The sequence below is a fragment of the Phyllopteryx taeniolatus genome, chromosome 14 (genome assembly GCF_024500385.1).
Source record: "Phyllopteryx taeniolatus isolate TA_2022b chromosome 14, UOR_Ptae_1.2, whole genome shotgun sequence".
NCBI lineage: Eukaryota > Metazoa > Chordata > Actinopteri > Syngnathiformes > Syngnathidae > Phyllopteryx > Phyllopteryx taeniolatus.
Window position 1 is genome coordinate 16005644 of NC_084515.1, and position 21918 is coordinate 16027561.

General features: G+C 42.5%; 1 protein-coding gene across 5 annotated transcripts in view; it reads left to right on the plus strand.

The window, feature by feature from the left end:
- Nucleotides 1–21918, plus strand: part of agap3 (ArfGAP with GTPase domain, ankyrin repeat and PH domain 3) — a 137525-nt gene that overhangs the window by 43891 nt on the left and 71716 nt on the right. The window contains exons 1-3 of one of the 5 annotated variants that reach the window (XM_061796556.1): nucleotides 5571–6250; nucleotides 17691–17749; nucleotides 21811–21898. In XM_061796556.1, coding sequence (XP_061652540.1) covers nucleotides 6139–6250; nucleotides 17691–17749; nucleotides 21811–21898 — 259 coding nt within the window. In that variant the 5' untranslated portion in view covers nucleotides 5571–6138. Of the gene's footprint in view, nucleotides 1–5570; nucleotides 6251–8087; nucleotides 10023–12015; nucleotides 12053–17690; nucleotides 17750–21810; nucleotides 21899–21918 lie in introns of those variants that run through there. The other 4 variants (XM_061796554.1, XM_061796552.1, XM_061796557.1 and 1 more) reach the window with 4 other exon arrangements.

The following is a 21918-nucleotide window of genomic DNA, read 5'->3' on the forward strand; positions in this document are numbered from 1 at the left end:
ATTCTGAACATGATTATGACACGTAGACACTACATGTTTTGCCGTTCGGCTCTGTTTTGTGTTGTGCAAAAAGTACCGAAATGCTGTACAGCCGGACGTGCATTGAAAAGTTTCGAGAAGGTCAAAATAAGTTCACCTGGAAAGGTTACAGTCTATTTTAGGTTCATCCTGAAATCTTACCTGACTTTTTAAGTTGTATTTATTTATTTATTAATTTATTGCTTGGCAGTTTGTTGTGAGACTTTTTTTTCTTTTTTTTTTTTTTTTTTAAATGTGAAATATGTGTCTTGGCTCAACAAAGTTTGGGAATCCGTTTTCGATAATCGGGCCTTCGCTGACTTTGATCGGAAGTGGGGGGGAAAAAATGCTCGAAATGAGTCCCGACCATCGGTATGTGTCTACCGAGCTTTATGTGAAGGAGTCCTCGGAGCCGCCAGCCCACGCACGCACGCACGCACATTTTAGATACACACAAAGCTGCCTGGAGAAAGAGTGGAGCCTCCTCCTACGTACTCTCACTTGGTCGTTTTGTCATCCTCTCTGTCGGTGACTCCCCTGCGCTTTCCCACTCATTGAAATGTACGCTGGCCTCCCTTTCGGATGCACACGGGGAATATTGGCCTCATCCAATCATAATCATCGTGCTTGGCCGGTTGCAGGTGCAAATATGCAATCTGCTGCCGCATTTAATCGTTGCCTTCTGCCTTCTATGTGTCTGTCAGACATGCTGGTAGAAAGTTCCTCGCCATCACCGTCTATCGCTCTCGTTCCTTTTAATACATTGTCTCGCAGGTACGCGCTATACAAACAGAATCCTGGATTGTAGATTGTCCTCCGCAACCCCCCTCCCACAGATGTCCTGGAACCTATCATTTTCTCCGCAGTGGAGCAACGGTGACGTATGCTCGTCGCTGCTGCAGCTGAATTTTAAAAAGCTCTCCCCCCCGCCGCCCGCCCACGCGCCAACAGCACTAGTGTGAGCATCATTAACATAAACTTTGGCGGCTGTCTGAGGCCTTCTTCCGTCTGCTGATTTATTCATTCGCAGACGTGAATTCGCCGTTGATGCAGACAAAGGGCGAGGTGGAAAGGGCTCGCTCGATAGGTATCTTCTGGAAAATTGATACTTAATTGCCTGGTGTAGGGTGTAAAAGCAAATGTAATTGGTATTTCCTTTACGGATGTGTGTGTGTGTAGACAGTTTTCCAATTTTGCTCATTTACATCATATTCTCAAAACAGATGAGGGGGGAAAAATAATTATACACAGCCTTTTTCTTGGTTTAAATCCCGTTCGGATACAATTTTAGCCATAAGAAACAATGGAAGTAGTAATGCTCTTTTCCATGGTCATACCATGGCCATCGTAAACCACCAATTGTACACGTAATGCTTTATGAAACATACTTCTTGTGCAAATAAAATAAAAAAATAAAAAACTCAATAAAATGAAATTAAAATAGGAATAATAAAAATACCTTTTGACACAGTTTATAATTTAGAACTGAAGAACCCTTTTGGATTTAAGGTGGAACGTCTTCAACAAGGGGCGGCACGGTGGCCGACTGGTTAGAGCGTCAGCCTCACAGTTCTGAGGACCCGGGTTCAATCCCCGGCCCCGCCTGTGTGGAGTTTGCATGTTCTCCCCGTGCCTGCGTGGCTTTTCTCCGGGCACTCCGGTTTCCTCCCACATCCCAAAAACATGCCTCAATTGGAGATTCTAAATTGCCCGCTGGCATGACTGTGAGTGCGAATGGTTGTTTGTTTCTATGTGCCCTGCGATTGGCTGGCAACCAGTTCAGGGTGTACCCCGCCTCCTGCCCGATGACAGCTGGGATAGGCTCCAGCACGCCCGCGACCCGCGTGAGGAGAAGTGCGACAGAAAATGGATGGATGGACGTCTTCAACAAACAAAAACGGTCCAGTTTCCTTGACGTAACCTTTGCGGATTACCATGACCTGCGAATCTACACACACGACTCCACCTGGTGTTGAGCTGGTTAACTTGCCACATCCCACAATGCAATGCAAAAGCTGTGTTGCATTGTGGGAGGTGGTGGCCACTTAGGGCTTACTCTCACTGCGCTTTCTTGAGGAACCAGGACAAAGACATTTGCGCAATTTTCCTGTGTCGTGGTAATTATTCCATTTTTGTGGTTATCATCACGGGTACTCTTCTGTGCTGATAACGGGGGGGGGGGGGGGGAATAAAGCCACAGAGATTTGAAGAGTAGCAAATAAAATGTGAAAAGTCCCACACAGCTGCCCACACTCCTAATTAGGCATCGTAAATGATCTCACCGCTATAAATATTTAAAGCATATTTTGACACGTTCTTCATTTACGTTTCTCCCCCGAGCGCTTCACTTGTGTCGCCATCACTCAGCAGGTATACAAGCGACGCTGACGCTGGAAAGTAAATGACTTTTTATTTTTTTTTCTGGGTTCAAACAAAAATCTTCAATAACTTGAGTTTGGAAAATTGTATGATTACACAACAGCAAGCATAATTGGTTTTTTGAAAGACGCAATATTGATCTGGTGTAGGAGTTTGCACCTGCCAGCGTGTCACCTTGTCATGCTTTAATGTGCTGTCTCACGGGAAATTACACGTGCAACTCTGCAGAGTTATTATGCACTCCCCAGTCACAATAGCGACACAAAACAAAGGCTTCGTTCATAACTCTGCTTCGATAAAAATGGTCGCTTTTGATTTGATACTGTCAGATAGACATTATTAGTGCAGTATAATCTAGCATGTGCGGGAAATTATCCAATTACCCTTAATTGGTCCCCAAATCATTTATTTACTACAAATAATGCCTCTTTGTTCATCTATCTATGCCAGTGACATACATAGTGAGAGACAGAACAATTACATGCTCCACCACTAGGTGGCAGTTAATTGTGTATCCACTTTATGCAACATTTTTGGTTGGTGATGTGCCGTGAGATTTTTTTTTTGGGTGAAATATTTTGTGAAATATGTGCCTCGGTTTAATAAAAGTTGGGAAACACTATACACTGGACACGGTGGCTAATTAGGTCCAAGTTATAACTATTCTTATCTTGTATTTCTTAAAAAAAAAATTAAAAAAAAAGCTATTGTGCTCATTAACTGAGCATGAAAGGTTTTAAGGTGAAGTCTTTACTGACAAAAACATTTGGAAATTGGTAACATAATGACAAATCATGATCAGCACCATCTGCGTCACATTGGTGAATGAAAACCTAAAAATATTAGGAACAACTCTCCACATGACGCAGTGCAGATGTACACCACAGCAAATTACAACCACACGGAGTGTGCCAACCGACATTATGTTTGGAAAGGGAGATTTATTTTTTTTAAATATACTCTAGCTCTTATATTGGAAGTCATTAGATTGCACATAACAATCCAAGCCAGGCCTTGGGGAGTCGTCGGCTGTGATTGGAGGCCGACGGCTGCTCGTGACGGCCGCGGTGATGTCGCACGCCGGTCCTCTCGACGGCCCTCCGAACCATTTTCCTCTCATTTCCGCGTCTGCAGACGCATTGATTTCCTCTCTGGTGTTCGCACGAGGATATATTTCAAGCGTGACGTCAATAGCAATGAAGTGAAGATGTATTTTGTTGTTCCAGTATTGCACCTTGTGAGTCACATTTGTCACTCCTACAGTATATCGTGCAGGATTTATTTGTGGGTACCTGAAGTTTTTTTTTTTTTATTGACGCAATTAGTGCTGCAACTAACAAGATTTTAATCATCATTTAATCTGTTGATTATTTTTTCCATTAATTGATGATTCGGATACAAAAACAAAAAAAAAGTCTTTTTAGGGCATTATTATTTCTAATTAAGATTCAGTTGCTGGTTTGCTCCTAACATGTCAGAAAATAGGTAAACATGTTGATCATTGTTTTCTAAAGTAAAAGATGATGTTTTGAAATGTCATATTTTACACAAAGATAAGTCCTTCATCTGTTTTGATGAAGGACTGCAGAAATCGGAGAATATTTACTGCTGAGAGGCTGAAATTCCAAAGATTTGGACCGTTTAAAGTTAAAAAAAAAAAGGTATATAAACATTTAATTTAAAAAATGGTTGTTGCTGATAACGATTAGTTGTCAATGAATCAACGGTTACGCCTGTAGATTCAAAATGACAAGATATTGTTATTTTTGGTTTGTTTTTGAAAATGTATTTTAAACGTGTTCAAGGGCACCCTTGAAACCAGGGCTTAGCAAACTTTTTTATTTTTTATTTCTAAAACAGACAGTTGGCCCAGATCATTGTAGAATGTACACCAAACTGTACGTAAAATACATTGCAAAATGTTTTTTTAGTAATGAAATCATCATTTTAGATTATTTTCAAATTGTGCTATTTGTAATTCGTATAATTAATTAACCAATTATGAGCATAAGCGTAATGGAAGACGAATGAATGAATTTCATTATGTTTTTTTTTTTTTATTATTGACAATAAAACATTGCCCCATTTTTGAGAGGAATAAAAACCAATTTTAGGAAAATGTCAAAATTATTGCAACAGATATTCCCAAACTATTGCTAATGCAGTTGCGTAGCCCAGGCCACGATATGCTGAAATATGGTGACGGTGCAAACTGTACAGAATGAAAATGGGCATCCTCTGCCGAATGTGGTGGGCGTACGCGGCCATGTGTCACGGGGAGCCCGTGCGTGGTGACATATGTGCACGGCTCACACGACTCACGTCCTCGTAGTGAAGAGGGGGCTCCTAAAGCTCCCGATTACGTGGCTTGGACACATTGCAAAAACAATCTGCCAGACAGCGTCGGTTGTGGCACACGGCGTCTGTCTATTGGCATCCTCGGGGGCGCGGTGTTATCTGCCATGTCTGCAATTTGGTACGACTCCGTCGTGGATTGGATTCGATTGCGCGGCTCTGCGTAATGGACCGCAGAGCAGAAGTCAATCGATTTGTGTGGAATTGATTGTTGGTTGTGAAGGAACAGAGGGAAAATGAAACGCACGGCTCGGCCGCAACCAGCCGAAGAACTGTCCGTCCAGTCTCAACTAGTTTCCTGTCGAAAGAAGCCCAGCGTGACGTCGGCTACGGGAAGCGCAACTCCAGGCGATATTAATCTGCTCTATTTAACACTGGCCTTCTGGAAACAGGAGTTCAGACCACCCAAATTCGCAATTGTCTTGGCCAGTTAAGCACGAATGACAATTTATTCATTTCACCATAGTCGTTGAAGAGAATGTTGTCAAATGACCTTCGGAAGCATGAATTCCATAAAAGAATATAGTACAACAACATACAGTCTAACAATTAAAATTAAAAGATAGGAGCATTGAGGCTTGATTTGCCTACTGTGCTCGTTTAAAGCAAAAACATTTGATTTACCAATATGTTCGTACTTGTTTTTGTTCGTACTCTGCGAACAAATTTACAACATCCTCAGATCGTGCGTACGCACAAGAAATGAAGGATTAGTTTTTGAAGAAGAAAAAAAAAAAAAAACCATAACGTAGATAATATGTAACTTTAGGTGCTGGTGTGTTGGAAAGGCACCTCAGTAATAAAGGCAAAGGTCAGGGCCATGTTGGTGAAATAAAAACCGATAAATGGCTAGCATGCACAATCACATACACAAAAGTGCACGTAGTAATACCCGGCACGGCAATTCAGGAGGCGTAAAAAAAACAAAACAAACAACAACAAAAAAAAACACGCTCGTCCAGTTTTGGTGAAAACCCGCCCAGCCGCTATCAGGCTGCTCCTGCTTACAAGGGGGAGAAATGTTTGGCCGCGGGACAGAAGAAGATGACGACAAGAGAATCTCTGTTACCTGCTCGGCTCTTTGTTTTGGAGGGGCGAGTTAGCTAGCACCTAGCATCAAGCTCTTTCCTTTCTGGACAGGACCCAAACAAAGACAAGAAGAAGAGTGGATTAGCTTTAATCCGATCAGCCTTTCCCATGACGTGGGACCCTGCTGACTACACCTGCAGCACCAAGGACAAAAAAGTCTCCCCGTTTCTTGGAAGGGGAATCCGACGTGGTAGTCACCAGGAGCTAAGGAGTAACATGCCGAATCTGAAGGAGAAGAAGCCAATGAGTGACCCATTTTTATGGCTATGTTGATTTTAAATCGATTAGATGTAGATTATGATGCTCTGCTTTGGGAGTCGAAGGCGAAATCGACACCAATGGAGTGAAAAGGACCCGTTGCTTGATGACCAGCCGTACAACATTCCCAATCCCTACTTCCTGGACACAGGTAAAAAAAAAAAAGCAACAGTTCAACATCACCCATCACTCCGTTCGTATAAATTAACCGACTTACACTCTATTTCCGTTCATTCAAACTCGCGATGTGCACCGAAACCCAAGACGACTTCCTCAACCCCACTCGGAATGTTTGTAATTGTCGTCATTCAGTCTGCTGATAACACGCTAGCACACAAAGGCGCTCACTGTAGCCGAACATCCGCCACTGGAGCGCTTCATTCCTCACAAGCTCACCATTCAAATTGTCACATTTCCACAACAACAGCAACAACAACAACTACACTTTGGTTGTGGAATGTCGTTTTGATGCTCGCATAGTCTAACCGGATTTCCTACTGTGACACTTAATCTTGCATAACTCCAGAGATGGCTACAGTTTAGCATGATTTGCTCGCATGAATACATCATCGGTCTGTCGCTGTGCTACTCTGATGCAATTTAGATTTCATTACTAGAGGGATTCCCCAAAACCTCTTCCAACGCAAAACCCAAATCATCAATACGGACAGTCACTGTGGACAGCTTTATATTGTATATCATGTATTGCGGTTAGCACATCTGCCTCACTCTTTGACAGCAGATGAGAAGAAGAAAACAAAATCAATACCAATTCCTGCCACATTCCAAAAGCGTGCACGTTGGGAAATATGAGGACAAGTGCTTTAGAAAATGGATGCATAGATGCTGCAATAATTTTCTTAGGTCAACCTGAGTTCCACCAGCCCTCTGTTTCCTCTAAATTATACTCTAGTTCGTTAGCTCTTGTTTTGTGCTGCATTGTGCCTTGAAAGATAATTAGATGACGTCAATGCCAGTGTCTGGTGTGACGTATAGAAAATATTTGTGGACAGTTGATTTCAATGCACAGCACCGGAGAAGTGAGCGTCAGAGTATCCGTTTCCTCTTCAGATACTACTTTTGAATGTCGACTATTCAATTGGCCGCTTTCACATACCCCCCATCTGTGGAAAATCTCGCCTTTTACCAACAGAATAGGGGGCTTATATAATTCTTCGGCTGCATTAAAATAACCATCCTTCTAAGACGACGGTCAAGTAATGAAGAGGTAGCCGCAATGTAAATTGTGATTATTTCTCGCTCTTTTACTACAGCCATTTTGGCATTATTTTGAGCAAAGCGTCAAATTTCAATGAAGTTGCAACCAGTGACTCTAGCATATATTCTCTTTCTGGCCACAAGGGGGCAGTGCTCCTGCTCTAACCAAGTAGTAGCCAGAATGCTGGCTTGGTGCAAATGTTGGCTCGTTTGTGCAAAACCCAATTTGGGTTGATTAATGGCTCATAAACCAGTGCAGTGTGCTACTTCTTGTTTTGCAGAATTCATTTCTCCATATTGTCATTTTTTTCCTGATATGGGAACGAGCAGTTCTGTGAAGCAAGCACTTGATTTCCCCACCCAAAATAGCTGCAAGGCTTCCCACGCAGTATGTGGGTTATGTAGTGGCACCAACTACATGTGTGTGTTGTCAATGTGTCTATGCAGTTGTAGGTTGTTTTTTTTTCTGACCTCAAGTGCAGAAATATGAAAGAATGAGAACATTCCCGGGACTATATCCCCTCATCCCTCATTAAAAATGCCAAAGTATCTCCCCTCCCATTTTGTGTTTTTTATATCTGGGCAGAACATGGCGTCCTTTCATAGCTGATGCCGATTGTAGCCTTTGTTGATTACTGCAGCGTGAGTGTAATCAGCTCCCAGTCTCATGTTTGTCTATTTATGTCTCCAAGAGCTGCCGGAGCAGCAGCAGGAGTAGAGCAGCCACGGGGGCCTGCGGGTTCCACTCCTTGTTTTCCATGCGTTCCCCGGGGTTGCATGGCTCTGCCTGAAAGTTCAGAGAGACACACTGCCTCAGCTCAGAGATTAAAGGCGCTTGTCTGCAGTGCTTGCAACAAGAGCTGCTCGCAACTTGCCCAAGAGGAAGGATGAGTTGATTTTTGTTTTTGTTTTTGTTTGTTTGTTGTTGTTGTTTTTTGCGACTTTTGCAGTCATGACTTTGGCAAACAGTGTGGAGGCTTTGTTTTTTTTTTTTCTCCTTGTGTTCTCACCAAGTAGAACAAAGTCTGTTTAGGACACGGCGGGCTTCCGGGTGCTTGTGCGAGTATGCAGGTGGCAGCGAGGCTTTGCTCTGACTTGTTTGAAGTTTGCTCTCATGTCAAAGGTGAAGGATTATGCCTGGAACTGGAATTTGGTCCTCAAATTGAGGAATGCTAAAAACTCCTTGGCAGCATGTGAATCCTTTTGTCTGTAGCGTGTGAATCAGTTTTGGTACAGTGCCATGCTATTCCTCAGCAGCGGGACAGGGGATGCTTCAGTTGGCAATCAGCAGCAAGGGAAAACCACCTACCATATTTCTGTAACCCTGAAGGAAACACAGGGGGATGACCCGGTGGTCGAGCTAGGAATGGGCTGGGTGGCACCCTGCACCCTGGTAGACGGTTGCCAGCCAGGAGGCAAGATCATGGAGAACAGTCCCATCCTCGACAGGTGGCCATCCCTGAGGACTGGGAGTCTGCGCCGAGAGGTGGTGGTGGAGGAGAACGAGGAGGAGGAGGACGACAAGGTGGAGGTGGAGGGAAGAATGAGGAGTGACGGCTTTATGAGACATCCCTCCAAGAGCTCATCAGACATTGCCGACGTAGACGCCCAAGACTCGCACAAGTACCGTGTCAATGTCCATGCTAGAGGTTTGGCGTTTGGCGGCCGTGGCGCCGCCACAGGGCACACGCTGCCTCGGGCTGTGCTGCGCAGGTCCCGTCAGGATGAGGCCTCACCCGGCAGGAGGACTATGAGCATGTATGGCGAAACGGCAGAGCAGCAAAGCGAGCCTCAGCCGGAACGACTCCGGAGGCCGAGGAGCGTGTGCATGCTTTTGGGCCCAGGCCTGGTCCTCGTGGAGCAGCCCAAGCAAAACTCCCTGAAAAGGACAACGGTGGCGGAGGGCAGCCAGCTGTACAGGAGCAGGAAGGCTGAGCTGAGGCTTGTGGATGGTCTCAATCCGGTTTTGGTTCAACGAGCCCCAGCTCCTGCAGAGGTCATCCCCACGGTGCGCCACAGAAGCGTGAAGACCAGACCTCTTAGCATGACCGTACTGGAGCTAAGGAAAAGGGCCTCTGACGACGACGTAAGCAGGCAACAGAGCCACACGGGCCACGATGGGGGAAACTTCCTAAAAGGAGCTTTCCGTTGGAGGTTATTTGGTAAAAGCTCTCCGGATAAGAACAAAGAGAGCGATGGTGACAAAGGTGCGAAATCTTCTTCTAAGTCAGTCAAATTCGATGCTCCGAAAAGTACGCTGAGCTCATTGAGGCGGAGCTTGAGTATGCGCATCCGGAGGTCTCGGCCCCGGGACAAAGTGACTCCAGGGTGCGATGGGGCTACGAAGGAACTCTCGCAGACCAAAACCGCCGAGCCGATTCCTCCTCAGCCTTTCTCGTACCTCACGGGGAGAACGCTTCCATATTCCGGCGAGCAAGTCGAAGACAGGGCCATGCAGTACATCCAGTACCGCAGCAGGGGCAAGGTCAAGGTGATGGAGGTGCCCCTGTGCCCGACTAAATTGTCCAAACCAGCTCAGGAGGAGCTGAGCATTTGGCAGCTCATAGCCAACCGCTTCAGGAGGAAAGAGCAGCCGGACAAATGCGAAGTGAAAGACGCGGGCCAGCATGTGCTGACTCTGAGTAATAAGTCACTGCCTGTCACCATAGAGACACTGGCAGACAAAGAGTCTCATAAAGGTCAAGGTAAGACCGGCAAGACTGTATTTCTCTGCTCAGTGTTTAATTCCCAATGCCCACCACCTCCCCCAGTTGCTGTAAAGAAAGTCTCAAGTGCACTTTTACAAAAAAATTTTTAGGACAGGCAAATGAAAAACACATGGGGAATTTGGGGTTTGGGTGGCATTCAAAAACATGAGGAGCGCTTTAGGAATGTCTATTTTTGGGGCCGTTTCCGTTCGTTCGCTACAACTTCACCTCACGTTCAGTTTCTCAAGTTGGATCAGTGTGACGCAAAATGAATGGGCTTACGTCTCATGGATTGGTTGACCGATGGACTTGTTGTAGAAAGGTTGGTCTTCTATGTGCCGGACGTAGAACAGGCTCCGTAAAGTCGTAGGCGCATTAAAAGAGTCGGTGGTTGTATTAGGGATGCTTTTGGCAGGCTAATGCAGCTAAATTGAGATGGCTCGGGCAGAGCAGGAGAATACTTAAGCCGTGGTGTGTCAAGGTTAACTCTTAACAGCGTTTTGTTAAGCGTTTTGGTCTTGTCTAACTACAGTTTCCTAATTATCAATACAAGCATTTAGTTTTTTCCAAGTTCCGGAAAAATATGTCACAGTAATTATATACTGCCTTTTGTATGAAGCCGTACTAAGTTATTGTGATTACAAGCACTTCATTAACCTTTATTATGAAGGAAAAAAAAAAGAACTTGAGTGAAAATGTCACAGCTTTACTTTGCCTACATTGCCCCTTGTAGGAAATTTTCAAGATTATAAACTCTTCATCAACCTTTATGCGACAAATTATTCGGGGGGTGGAGTTGAAAGTGAAAATGTCAGATTTACTTATAACACCCTGCCTTTTGTATAACATTGTACAAAATGATCATCTCCACTTTTATTTGCCCCTGCTTAAAAATAATTTCACTCAATTGTCTTGCTAACGTCTGGGCGCAAGTTAGCCAACCAGGGTCACATAATCATGAATTAAAAAAAAATGTGGCTTTTTCCAAGTTCTTCATCTAACTTTGTTAGATCAGGTTTAAAAAAGCTGTTGTGGTTGAAATTGTTGTTCTCCACACTAAATGTAGTCACAGACAGCCACCTTCCGTTCATCTAAGAGACTGTTTACATGCATGGGTCAGCGCTGCTGTTTTGATTAGCAACAGGGCACTAATGAGCTCAGCATCTATGAAGTAAAATGATTAACACTTACTACCCATTTTTCCATCGGGCAGCCTTTCTTTTCTGCCGAGTAGAACACTGGCATTGAGAGCGAATGATGTCTGTCTCTCAAATCCCTGAATATTTTGTTTATTTTCCCCTTTGTCGATGTAATCCGATACAGTCATATACGCTTCTTTAGCATCACGTCTTATCTCATTGCTATGTGTTTAATGTAGAAGAGGCAACTCAAGACTTTTTGTCCCCATCTCAACATTGACTTTAGGTACGGCGATTCTATGTAAAAAGTAGGCAGACGCTACAATTACAAGTGAACACTCGTATCGCCATAATGAGTCCGTGTGGTTGTACGTTTTAATTCGCCGCCAACAGTACGTGAACCTTTGAACGGGCAAAGGTGATATTTTACGCTGCCGAATTGTTTCCTGAGGTCGGCCGTGTTCGTGGTTTTGTTTTGTCGTGCGGTTACCACGGCGACGTCTCAGCGCGGCCGGGTTCTGTTGTGTTTGTCCGTTATAATCCGGAGTGCGAGGCAGTCAGGCGTCAGGAATGTAGGTGCGCCGAGTTGAGTGCTCACTGCCCTATGGGTGGGACTCGCCGCATGTCGCTACCTGCCTCATTAGATCCAGAAAGCTCAAACACACCTCCGTGGAAGTGTTTCCTGAAGACGACCCTGTACACCTCTGTAAGGTTTGCAAGGGGGATGGGATAGCGAGGGATTCGAGGTGCTCAGCCAGCACCCACCCCCTCACCTGTGGATGAACAAAGCTGCTCTGTTGTGTGGATGGAGGCATGAGTGATCAGTGTGCAGAGATAGAAGCAGTGGTGCTGTTGAAATGGCAGGAATGGGCCTCCGAATTGCAAACTGTAAGGTGCATCGGTCTTATTTTGACTCGCTGTTACCCGTTAGACTGCTATCTGCCTTAAAAATTGCGCGCGGGTCTCCTGTAGACCTCGGACTTGCCGTGTAAATCCCCAGTCGCTATTGGCGTTAACAGTAACGATTGACTAGCGAATCACAGTCGAATCATTATTCTTTGTACTCTTCTGAAATAAAGACATCTCATTGTCCGACAAATGGAAAATCCAATTTGAAACTAAACTTAAAACTATAAAACTGTCAATCGACCGTTTGATCATGTGACATATATCTGGGCACTGGTCACAACGGCAGCCGTTGTGGATGGGTACAGTTTTCTCAATGCAACTACAAATACGACTTGACAGTGACAATGATGTTATTTCAGGAAAGCGGTATGACGATCAGTGTGCAATGATCGACAATATCGACAGTAGGCCTTACATATAACAAAAACAATATCCACTTCTGACATAGCAAGACATTACAACAACAATGACAGAAGATAACGTGTGACGATACGAGCCACTGCTAATGAAGGCAAAAAAATCTGACATCGAGTAGGTCCTCCTCGCCAGTAGTTGGCACTGTAGTCCGGCAGTTTGACACATTGGCGACTCATCATATACGTCAGAAAGAAAGAAAGAAAGGTGTTTGTTCACAATTACCTGTCATAGTGTTAAATGGAATTCTATGTTATCAAAAGTAGTATCGGTGCTCTGTATTGGTGAGGACTCAAGAGTGAATACTCGTACTGGTATCGGTCTGAAAAAAGTTGCAAATCCTACTTAATACTATTGATGAGCTTCGTGTGAAGGTGGTTTGTTTGTTTTTGTTTGTCGTTGATGTAACGGAGGTTCGTGATTGATTACGTACAATATTAGATGCATGGTGTTGGTGCTCTGTCCTTTCCGTTAGAAGTTCTTTCGAATCATCTTGTGGCATCTACATGCAGTTACAGTCAGACATACTATTTTTAATTTGTTTTATATTTATGCTCTACAAGTGCTTTTCATACAAATATTTACTGTCATAAATATTTCCTCTGTGCATCTTCATTCCCTCTCTCAGCGGCTTGCGTTTTCCTCTTTAAGGTCCTCCATCACGTTTTCCGGCAGTTCGCTCAATAGCCGATTTAGGCAGAAGGAAATGGGAGATAAATCAGACTAATCCCCTCACACCCCACAAATTGATTCAATCAACCGGGGCATTGTAGCGCCAGACTCCTCCATCTGCACATTTAAATAGGGGCCCCCGGTTGAACCGGCGTGTGTCGTTTAGCCGGGTGGAACTCATCGGCGTCAGTGACGCTTGCTTGAAGAGCGTGAAGTGGGCCGCATCATTGAGGCTGCACCGGACCAGGGGCGAGCTACGGAGATGTTCGCTTCAACCTCGGTTGATTGTGTTTATCACTGAGCGCTACAGATAACGGTTTGGTGTTTGGCCACTCAGCAGAACACAGATAACGTATCCGACTAGTCGCTCTTTAAATTGCTTCTGAGAGAAGAACAGTAAGATACTCTTGAGACCATTTTGACATTTTCTCTTAATCCTGAAAAAACAAGAAAAGGCCTTGTTTTTGTGGGTAAAAGTGACAAAGTCATCCATTTCCAGGCATTTGTTTGTTCAGCTAAAGTCTGGACCCGGGGTCTACCAACATGGTCCCTGCAGGCGCTGAGGGCGCGCTCATCCGACTTATACGTCATGAAAAGGCAACAAACGTCCCAATTGTTTGACAAAACAGACACGCGACAAAAAGCAACGGCTGAAGAAGGAGCAGAAAACAGTCAGTGAAGATGCTCTTAGAACAGACAAATATAAGAAAATGTTGGCGCCGGTTGCACAAAATGCTTGAAATTGCCACAAAAGCATCATGACGAGACCTACGCGATGGGCCGCATTTGCTTAAAAAACACAAAAACACCTCGCGGTTATGCGCACACGCGTGTGACGTCACGGGTGCATTCCGCCCAGAGTACAAGTCGCATTTGGTTTTATCATGTGAATGACAACATCAAAAGATCGTATTCAACAACAAAAAATCCAAATTGGCCATCATGCCCTGCAGCGTGAACGTAGCCTAAATGATTAGTCGATTATCAAAATAGTTGTCGGTTTATTTGATAACTGATTAGTTGTCAATTAATCGTTGCACCTCTAGAGTGTACACAAATAAAAACTCCAAATGTTTCTGTGGGACCAATGTGGAGTCTAACCACCAATGAAAAGTTCTGTTTTCTGGCTGCCCTTCTAAACTAGGGGCCTTGCAATGCACTCCTGACTGCTTTTCATTTTCTGATGGTTCGACAGTGAACATCATTTGATGCCCAACAGAGGGAAGCTGAAGCACTAATTGCTAGCTAAAAGTCACCCTCTATAATTTGAAGTGGGAAAGCTGGTTGGAAAAATCTTTCAGAGGGGAAATGTAGATTTCAAGTTTCCCCCCCCCCCCCCCAAAAAAAAAACACTCCGCATCCGCTTTTTTTTTTTTTTTTTGCTGGCTTTGCATTTTTTCCTGAAAATGTAATCCATCCGGAAACAGACTAGTCATTTTAGAAGCGAGTCGTCGTGAGCCGGGAAGAGAGAGAAAGCAGACAAACAAGCTGAAGCTTCTCTCTTTCCACTCTCTCGCTTAGACAAAGACGTCGGTGTCCTGTCAAGGCATCACAAATGCGGGGAGGAGGCAGGCTCGATGTTTGCCCCCACCCCCAACTATAGGCATTCTGGGGCACCGTCATTTGGGGATGCTCATTCTTTAAGGGTGACGTAAGTGGAGCACATGGATTCAATTAGGCCTTTTTATACGCCACCCATCTCTCCCCAGTGGTAAAATAACTAGGCGTCCACAAAACTGACAGGAAATGCTTTAAAACGAGCAGGCAGCCTCGTCGGGGAGGTGTTTACGGGCATTTGTTGGCGTTTAGTTTGAAACCCAACCAGTCGGGTCTCTTCTTGTGCATGTTGTGACATGTGAAAGCCATAAAGAGGATGCTAAAGTACTGTGTAAAACTACACCGCTAAACAGGAAAAGTATACACTCAGTGCACATGAAAGAGGTCACTGTAAGACTATACACTCGCCGTGGGAAGTTTTGCTTTATAAACATCTCAGCAGAGGGCCTTTTCCACTTTAATTGCAGGGGTTCCAAAATTCAAGCGTACATACATGAAGAGAAAAATAGTATACACAAGTTTATCAGTGTTGTGATGAGCATATATATTTACTTAAGTCTTCAAACTATTATTTTAGTCTGGCTGCTCTCACTATAGAATTTATTAGGATTTATTTATTTATTTATTTTTCCCCAAGCGCACCAAGTAGTATTATATATATATATATTTATTTTTTTTTAAATGAAAAAAAGCTTTTCAGGGAAAAAAAATGTAATCTCACAAGAAAAATTTATTTGAGGAAAAAGTCGGTTAATTTTAGTTGTTTCACCAGAATAGTCATCTTTGTAGAAAGAAAAAAACTATATATATATATATATATATATATATATATATATATATATATATATATAATCTTATGAAAGTCACTGATGGTGTAGTGGTACACTCGTCTGACTTTGGCGTGGGTTCAGTTCCCACTCAGTGAATGTGAGTGCGAATGGTTGTCCGTGTCTATATGTGCCCTGCGACTGACTGGCGACCAGTTCAGGGTGTAGTCCGCCTTTCGCCCGAAGTCAGCTGGTATAGGCTCCGGGCACCGCGACCTGAACCAGGATGAGCGGTGTTGAATGGATGGGTGGATAATCTTATGACAATATAGGGGTCATTTTACAAGACTAGTTTAAATGAGAAAAGATTTTATAGCAATAAAGTTGGAATCTTCAGAGAATAAAGTCTTATTTTATGGGAAACATGTCATTTTAGGCCAGGAGAAAAAAACTATAATTTTGTGAAAAAAAACATGAATTATAAGAAATAAATCGTATTTATGTCTTCAATCCTCTTGGAATAAAGATGTAATATTATATAAATAATCTCATTTTATGAGTGAGAAGAATGATAGAGAAGTCTTTTTTGGGAGGGATAAAATCACAATTTAATGAGAATATAGTCGTTGTACTGTTTCAGGAAAAGCACTGATATGAGAAAAAAAAATCAAATAGATGAATGAAGTTGTAGATTTAAATTTATACAATATGAATGAGTGTTGCAATTAAGATCATGTGGGAATTTGGACTTACATTAACAATATATCTTTTTCTTTTAATTTTTATACTTGCCAGTGTGGCCATAATACACCTTTGTACAATTGATTGCCAGTCATGCTTTCTTTTTTTTATTTTTATTTTTTATAATGCTTGCACTGATTATTACTCGCCTTCGTAGTCTTAAAATGGTACCTTCCATTGGTAAGAAAGTTGTGATCTCCCGTCAGAAAGGGTGGTGTTCGCTTTCATCGTGGTGATGACACGGTCATTTAGCTCTTCATCTCTGTGGGAGACACGCTCACCTTGAAATGTCACCGCGAAGCTGAACAAGGTGAATCAAGTCAGATCATTTGTGACTTTCTGGCAGAAAAAAGTTGGATGAAGCAACGTGTATCCCCTTTTGTGTGGAAACGTGCACAGTGCGAAAAGCTGCTTGGAATGCGCTTAGCGCAGGTGTTTGACAAGTCGACACCCTCGGAGCGCTTGATTGCAAATTTGCCCAAAAACAAATACGTTGAATACGTTGACGGTAAAACCACTTTATTTATTTACCCATTGTGGTCCGACCTGAGAAGAACTATCCGACTGATGAAATAATTTGGGTAATGTTGTCACAGATTGATTGCAAATTGTTGTAGCTCAACTTGTGACGGGCCTGACGCATCAGCTGACGCACAGACAACAACATCAGATGATGGCACACACTCACTCTTTATTATGTAAGATTAGGAGATCAAAGTCTGATTTTCTTTTTTTTCATGCGATTTATTATGATTTTGATTCATTTTATTTTATTTTTTTAACGAAGGAGGGAGTTAAAATCACAAGTCATAATTTTTGAGAGAGTCAGGATGGATGGAAAAAAAACAATGTAAAAGAAATGCATTTTGGCGTAACAAGAACATTGTAAAAAGTTTAGTTTGTATTTAATGACTATTTTTATCTTATCAGACTAAAGTCTTACTTTTACAAGGATAAAGTTGTAAATTTACAAGAAAAAAGAGATAATCAATTTGAGCAAGTCACATTGGGAGATGGGAGTTCAATTCAGAAAAGTAGTAATTTTAAGTGAATACATTTTGAATATTAGAATTAAAAATAGTGAAATCACAAATCATTCAGAAAAAGAGAGAACAATTGTTACAATTTAATGAGAACAAAGTGGGGGTTTTTTTCAAGAAAAAAAGTTTATTCTTCCTTATAATTAAGTTCTAATTTGGAGGGAACAAGAACATATTTTAAGATATGTAATATTATGATGTAGGTGTAATATTATTCGACATAATTCATGTTTTTCTTCTGGTCTTATTTTGGGGGTGCAAGTTCAATTCAGTTTGTTTGTAAAATAAAAGGTGTTAATAAAAAGTGTGTGCACCCAATGGCTTCCTTCCAAGTATAAATGTTACTCCACACTGAAATAAATGGCAAGCGTGTATAATGAGGAGTGCTTAATATTGACTCCTTTATTTTTGTGTTTCTCCTATCAGACTCTTTTGTCAACAGCCAGGAATGGACGCTGAGCCGGTCTGTGCCAGAGCTGAAAGTGGTGAGTAACGCCACCGTCCTCCTGTAGACCCCTAACTCGGCCTCCCCCAACTCACCCCGGGAGGTTTTGAACTTCCTGGTCGACTTCATAAGCGTCGTGCTCATTTTCTACTGTTGTTTCTGGAAACACTAAAGGGAATTAGTTTGACATTCGCCTGAATATTGGTTGAAATTTTGGGGAATTTACAACCCCAATTCCAATGAAGTTGGGATGTTGTGTTAAACCTAAATAAAAACAGAATACAATGATTTGCAAATCATGTTGATCCTATATTTAATTGAATAGACTACAAAGACAAGATATTTAATGTTCAAACTGATAAACTTGAACGTTTTTAGCAAATAATCATTAACTTAGAATTTTATGGCTGCAACACGTTCCAAAAAAGCTGGGACAGGTGGCGAAAAAGACTGAGAAAGTTGAGGAATGCTCCTCAAACACCTGTTTGGAACATCCCACAGGTGAACAGGCTCATTGGGAATAGGTGGGTGCCATGATTGGGTAGAAAAGGAGCTTCCTTGAATTGCTCAGTCATTCACGAGCAAAGATGGGGCGAGGTGAACAAGTGCGTGAGAAAATAGTCCAACACTTTAAGGACAATGTTCCTCAACGTACAATTGCAAGGAATTGAGGGATTTCATTATCTACGGTCCATAATATCATCAAAAGGTTGAGAGAATTTGGAGAAATCACTGCATGTAAGCGGCTAAGCCGAAAACCAACATTGAATGCCCGTGACCTTCGATCCCTCAGACGGCACTGCATCAAAAACCGACATCAATATGTAAAGCATATCACCACATGGGCTCAGGAACAATTCAGAAAACCAATGTCAGTCAATACAGTTCATCGCTACTTCCGGAAGTGCAACTTGAAACGCCACCGGCTTCTCTGGGCCCGAGCTCATCTAAGATGGACTGATGCAAAGCGGAAAAGTGGTCTGTGGTCCTACGAGTCCACATTTCAAATTGTTTTTGGAAATTGTGGACGTCGTGTCCTCTGGGCCAAAGAGGAAAATAACCATCCAGACTGTTATGGACGCAAAGTTCAAAAGCCAGCATCTGTGATGGTATGGGGCTGTGTTATTATCAGTGGCATGGGTAACTTACACATCTGTGAAGGCACCATTTATGCTAAAAGGTACATACAGGTGTTGCAAAAACATATGCTGCCATCCAAGCAACGTCTTTTTCATGGACGCCCCTGCTTATTTCAACAAGACAATGCCAAACCACATTCTGCACGTGTTACAACAACGTGGCTTCGTAGTAAACATGTGCGAGTACTAGACTGGCCTGCCTGCAGTCCAGACCTGTCTCCCATTGAAAATGTGTGGCGCATTATGAAGCATAAAATATGGCAACGGAGAACCCGGACTGTTGCAAGAATGGGAAAGAATTCCACCTACAAAGCTTCAACAATTAGTGTCCTCAGTTCCCAAACGTTTATTGAATATAAGGGTTCAAACACAAAAGCAGACAGATCCACTTTTTGTGAATTTATTACAATTTATTTTTTTATTTTTTTTTATGGTTTATTTTCTGGTTTACAGGTTAAAGGTAATAATTCTCAGTGCAATTAGGAGTGGCAGCAGCTCTCTGTCAGTGTTGCATTTCGGTTTGAGTGGTAATTTTGAGATTACCAAAATTTATGATTGTAAAAAATTGTAAATAATTCTTGCTGGTGTGACCCTGTAGTTCACAAGTGTCATGTTCTACTGTTTCATTGGGAACATTAAAATGAATTGTTTTGACATTTACTTGTGAATTAGTTGGAGGTTGTTTTTTGTTTCTTTTTTAGTTTTTGTAAGGAATGTGTGGTGGGATGAGTGACAGTTTTGGTGCTGAATGAGCGACACGTCCTGGGTGCGATTCCACCGTCCAGGCTGACAAAATGCAGAACGTGGACGATTTGACCGATTCAAATCTGCGCTTTAGGGAATGGAACCGCTCCGTTCTTGGCGCCATTTAGGACTTAAAAAATCGGCAGCTCCCTTGTTCTGCTGGTGTTAGTTGGCTGCGCCCGCACAGGGGTTTCTTCAGCAAATACAAAATTAAACCCCTGAGAAGAATAGCAATCATTTGGTGCACAACTTTCAACTTTCATGAAGCAAAAGTTCATGCTGATAAGACGTCAGACAAATGGTGTCAATTTCTTTTTAAGTAAGAGATGAATCGCTTTTTTTTTTTTTCTTCAGCTTTAGCCTTGTCTCTCTTGCTTTTAACTCTTAAATAGAATATAACCTCTGAAGCGCAATCTCCTTAAAGGAGACATACTGTGCCCTTTTTTCCCCCCACAATTTCAAGCAACCCCCGGGTGTCTTAACGTGTCTGCGACGTGCTTTTGTCCTTATGATATAACACTTTTCACACCCTATTTCATGTCTTGCTGAAATTAGTTATTAGCAAGTTAGCTTAGCACGTCCAACTGTTGGACGTGGACACACTCGTTCAGTATTTAGTTTATTTTACCACAAAAAAAATGACAGCATACACTCAAAATCCCAATATATGGCGAATTGTGCGTGATATTAATCTGAAAAAAAAATCTACAATGCACTGAATCCACAATAGTTGAACCGCTATATAGCGAGGAAACACTGCACCGCGCGTAATGCTTGGTGTTCCACTGTATTCCAACTGGAAGCTTCCTCAAACTGCACACACTGAGCTGACGCAGCGTTTCTGTTGCGCGAAGGTGGCGTGGTGGTGGTGGTGGTAGCCTTTCCGAGTTGACTCAGTGTTTTCACGGCACTCAGCCTACATGTTTTGCGAACTTACTCACACACTCGTATCGACGACTCCGAAGTCGTGCCGCGGAAAATCAGATGCACATTGCCTGTCATGCGCCCTTTCTAATGAGAAGCATACCTGACTTTAGCACACGCTAATGATCTGAGGAGGAGGCGGAGGGCGAAGATGAGTTATGTCGTAGCCGAGCTTTGTTCTTGCCAGGCTTGCTGGCCTCCTCCCCCATCCCCAAAGGCAAATTATTATTATTTTTTTTAACTCCACGCCGGCAGGAGGAAACACCGCAAAGCCCATGATCAATCACATGTATCCTAAGTGACTTTCTTGCTTAAGCTTCTCCCAAGAAGCCCTCAAACACGTGTAGTCTCCTTTACATCCCACTGTGAGCTGAGCTCAACATTTTATTTTGACGGTCCTCCCTGCAGGCTGCAGCTGCTTTTAATTTTACAGCAGTTTAATGGAAAAAAAAAAAAAAAGTTGCCCTGCGCTGTCGCTGATTCAGAGCTGAATGATTACATCCAAAACAGAAACAGAAAACGTAATCATGAGAGGACGCACCATGTGTGACTTTTTATTGTACATAAGATAATAATGTGATTTCTGATAAGCAACTCCTGCAGGGTAACTACAGTAAATAATACACAGAAACAAATCATGATAAAATAAATAATAATAGAATCAAATGCAAGAACGGAAACATTTCTGAATTAAAAGTTCCAACTGTGCATATACTGTTACAGAAACTTAAACTTTTTTTTTTTCAAATCTAGTACAGTACATTTGGTTGAATACAGTTTAGTTAAGTACAATGTAAGTGCATTTAATTCTTCTTCTTTTAGAACTGCTTGTTTTCAAACATTTATTGAAGTACATTTTTAATTCGCAATACTTGAGTTTAGCTTGGCATTTCTGTATGAAAACTGAGTGCATACTGTTGCAGCGGCTTACAATTATATTGAGTATACTTTTTAGGAATAAAATGTTAAGGTTAGTCATTGTGTTGGTACTTGGAGAGAATTTATTGTTTTTATTTTTGTTTGAGAACCACTGACTTAGACAAAACCAGTGCTTTTCCACCATCTTGTTGCAGCTACAGGCAATTGAACTTTCACGAAAAAACAAAAGATTCAAGATATTATGTATTTTATTTTATTTTATTGCATATTTTGTTTGTTTGTTTAAAAATATTGTATTTATTGGAGAATTTTGCACTTTGCTGTTTATTTGTGATATTAAAACGTAACTAAAGTGCTGTAAAGCCAGCGTGATCCACTCTCACTCATTTCTCTTGTCTTTCTGTTGTCTTTGCAGGGGATTGTGGGGAATCTCTCCAGCGGGAAGTCGGCCTTAGTCCACCGTTACTTGACGGGAACGTATGTGCAGGAGGAGTCTCCTGAAGGTAAGAGCACCATGAGGTAC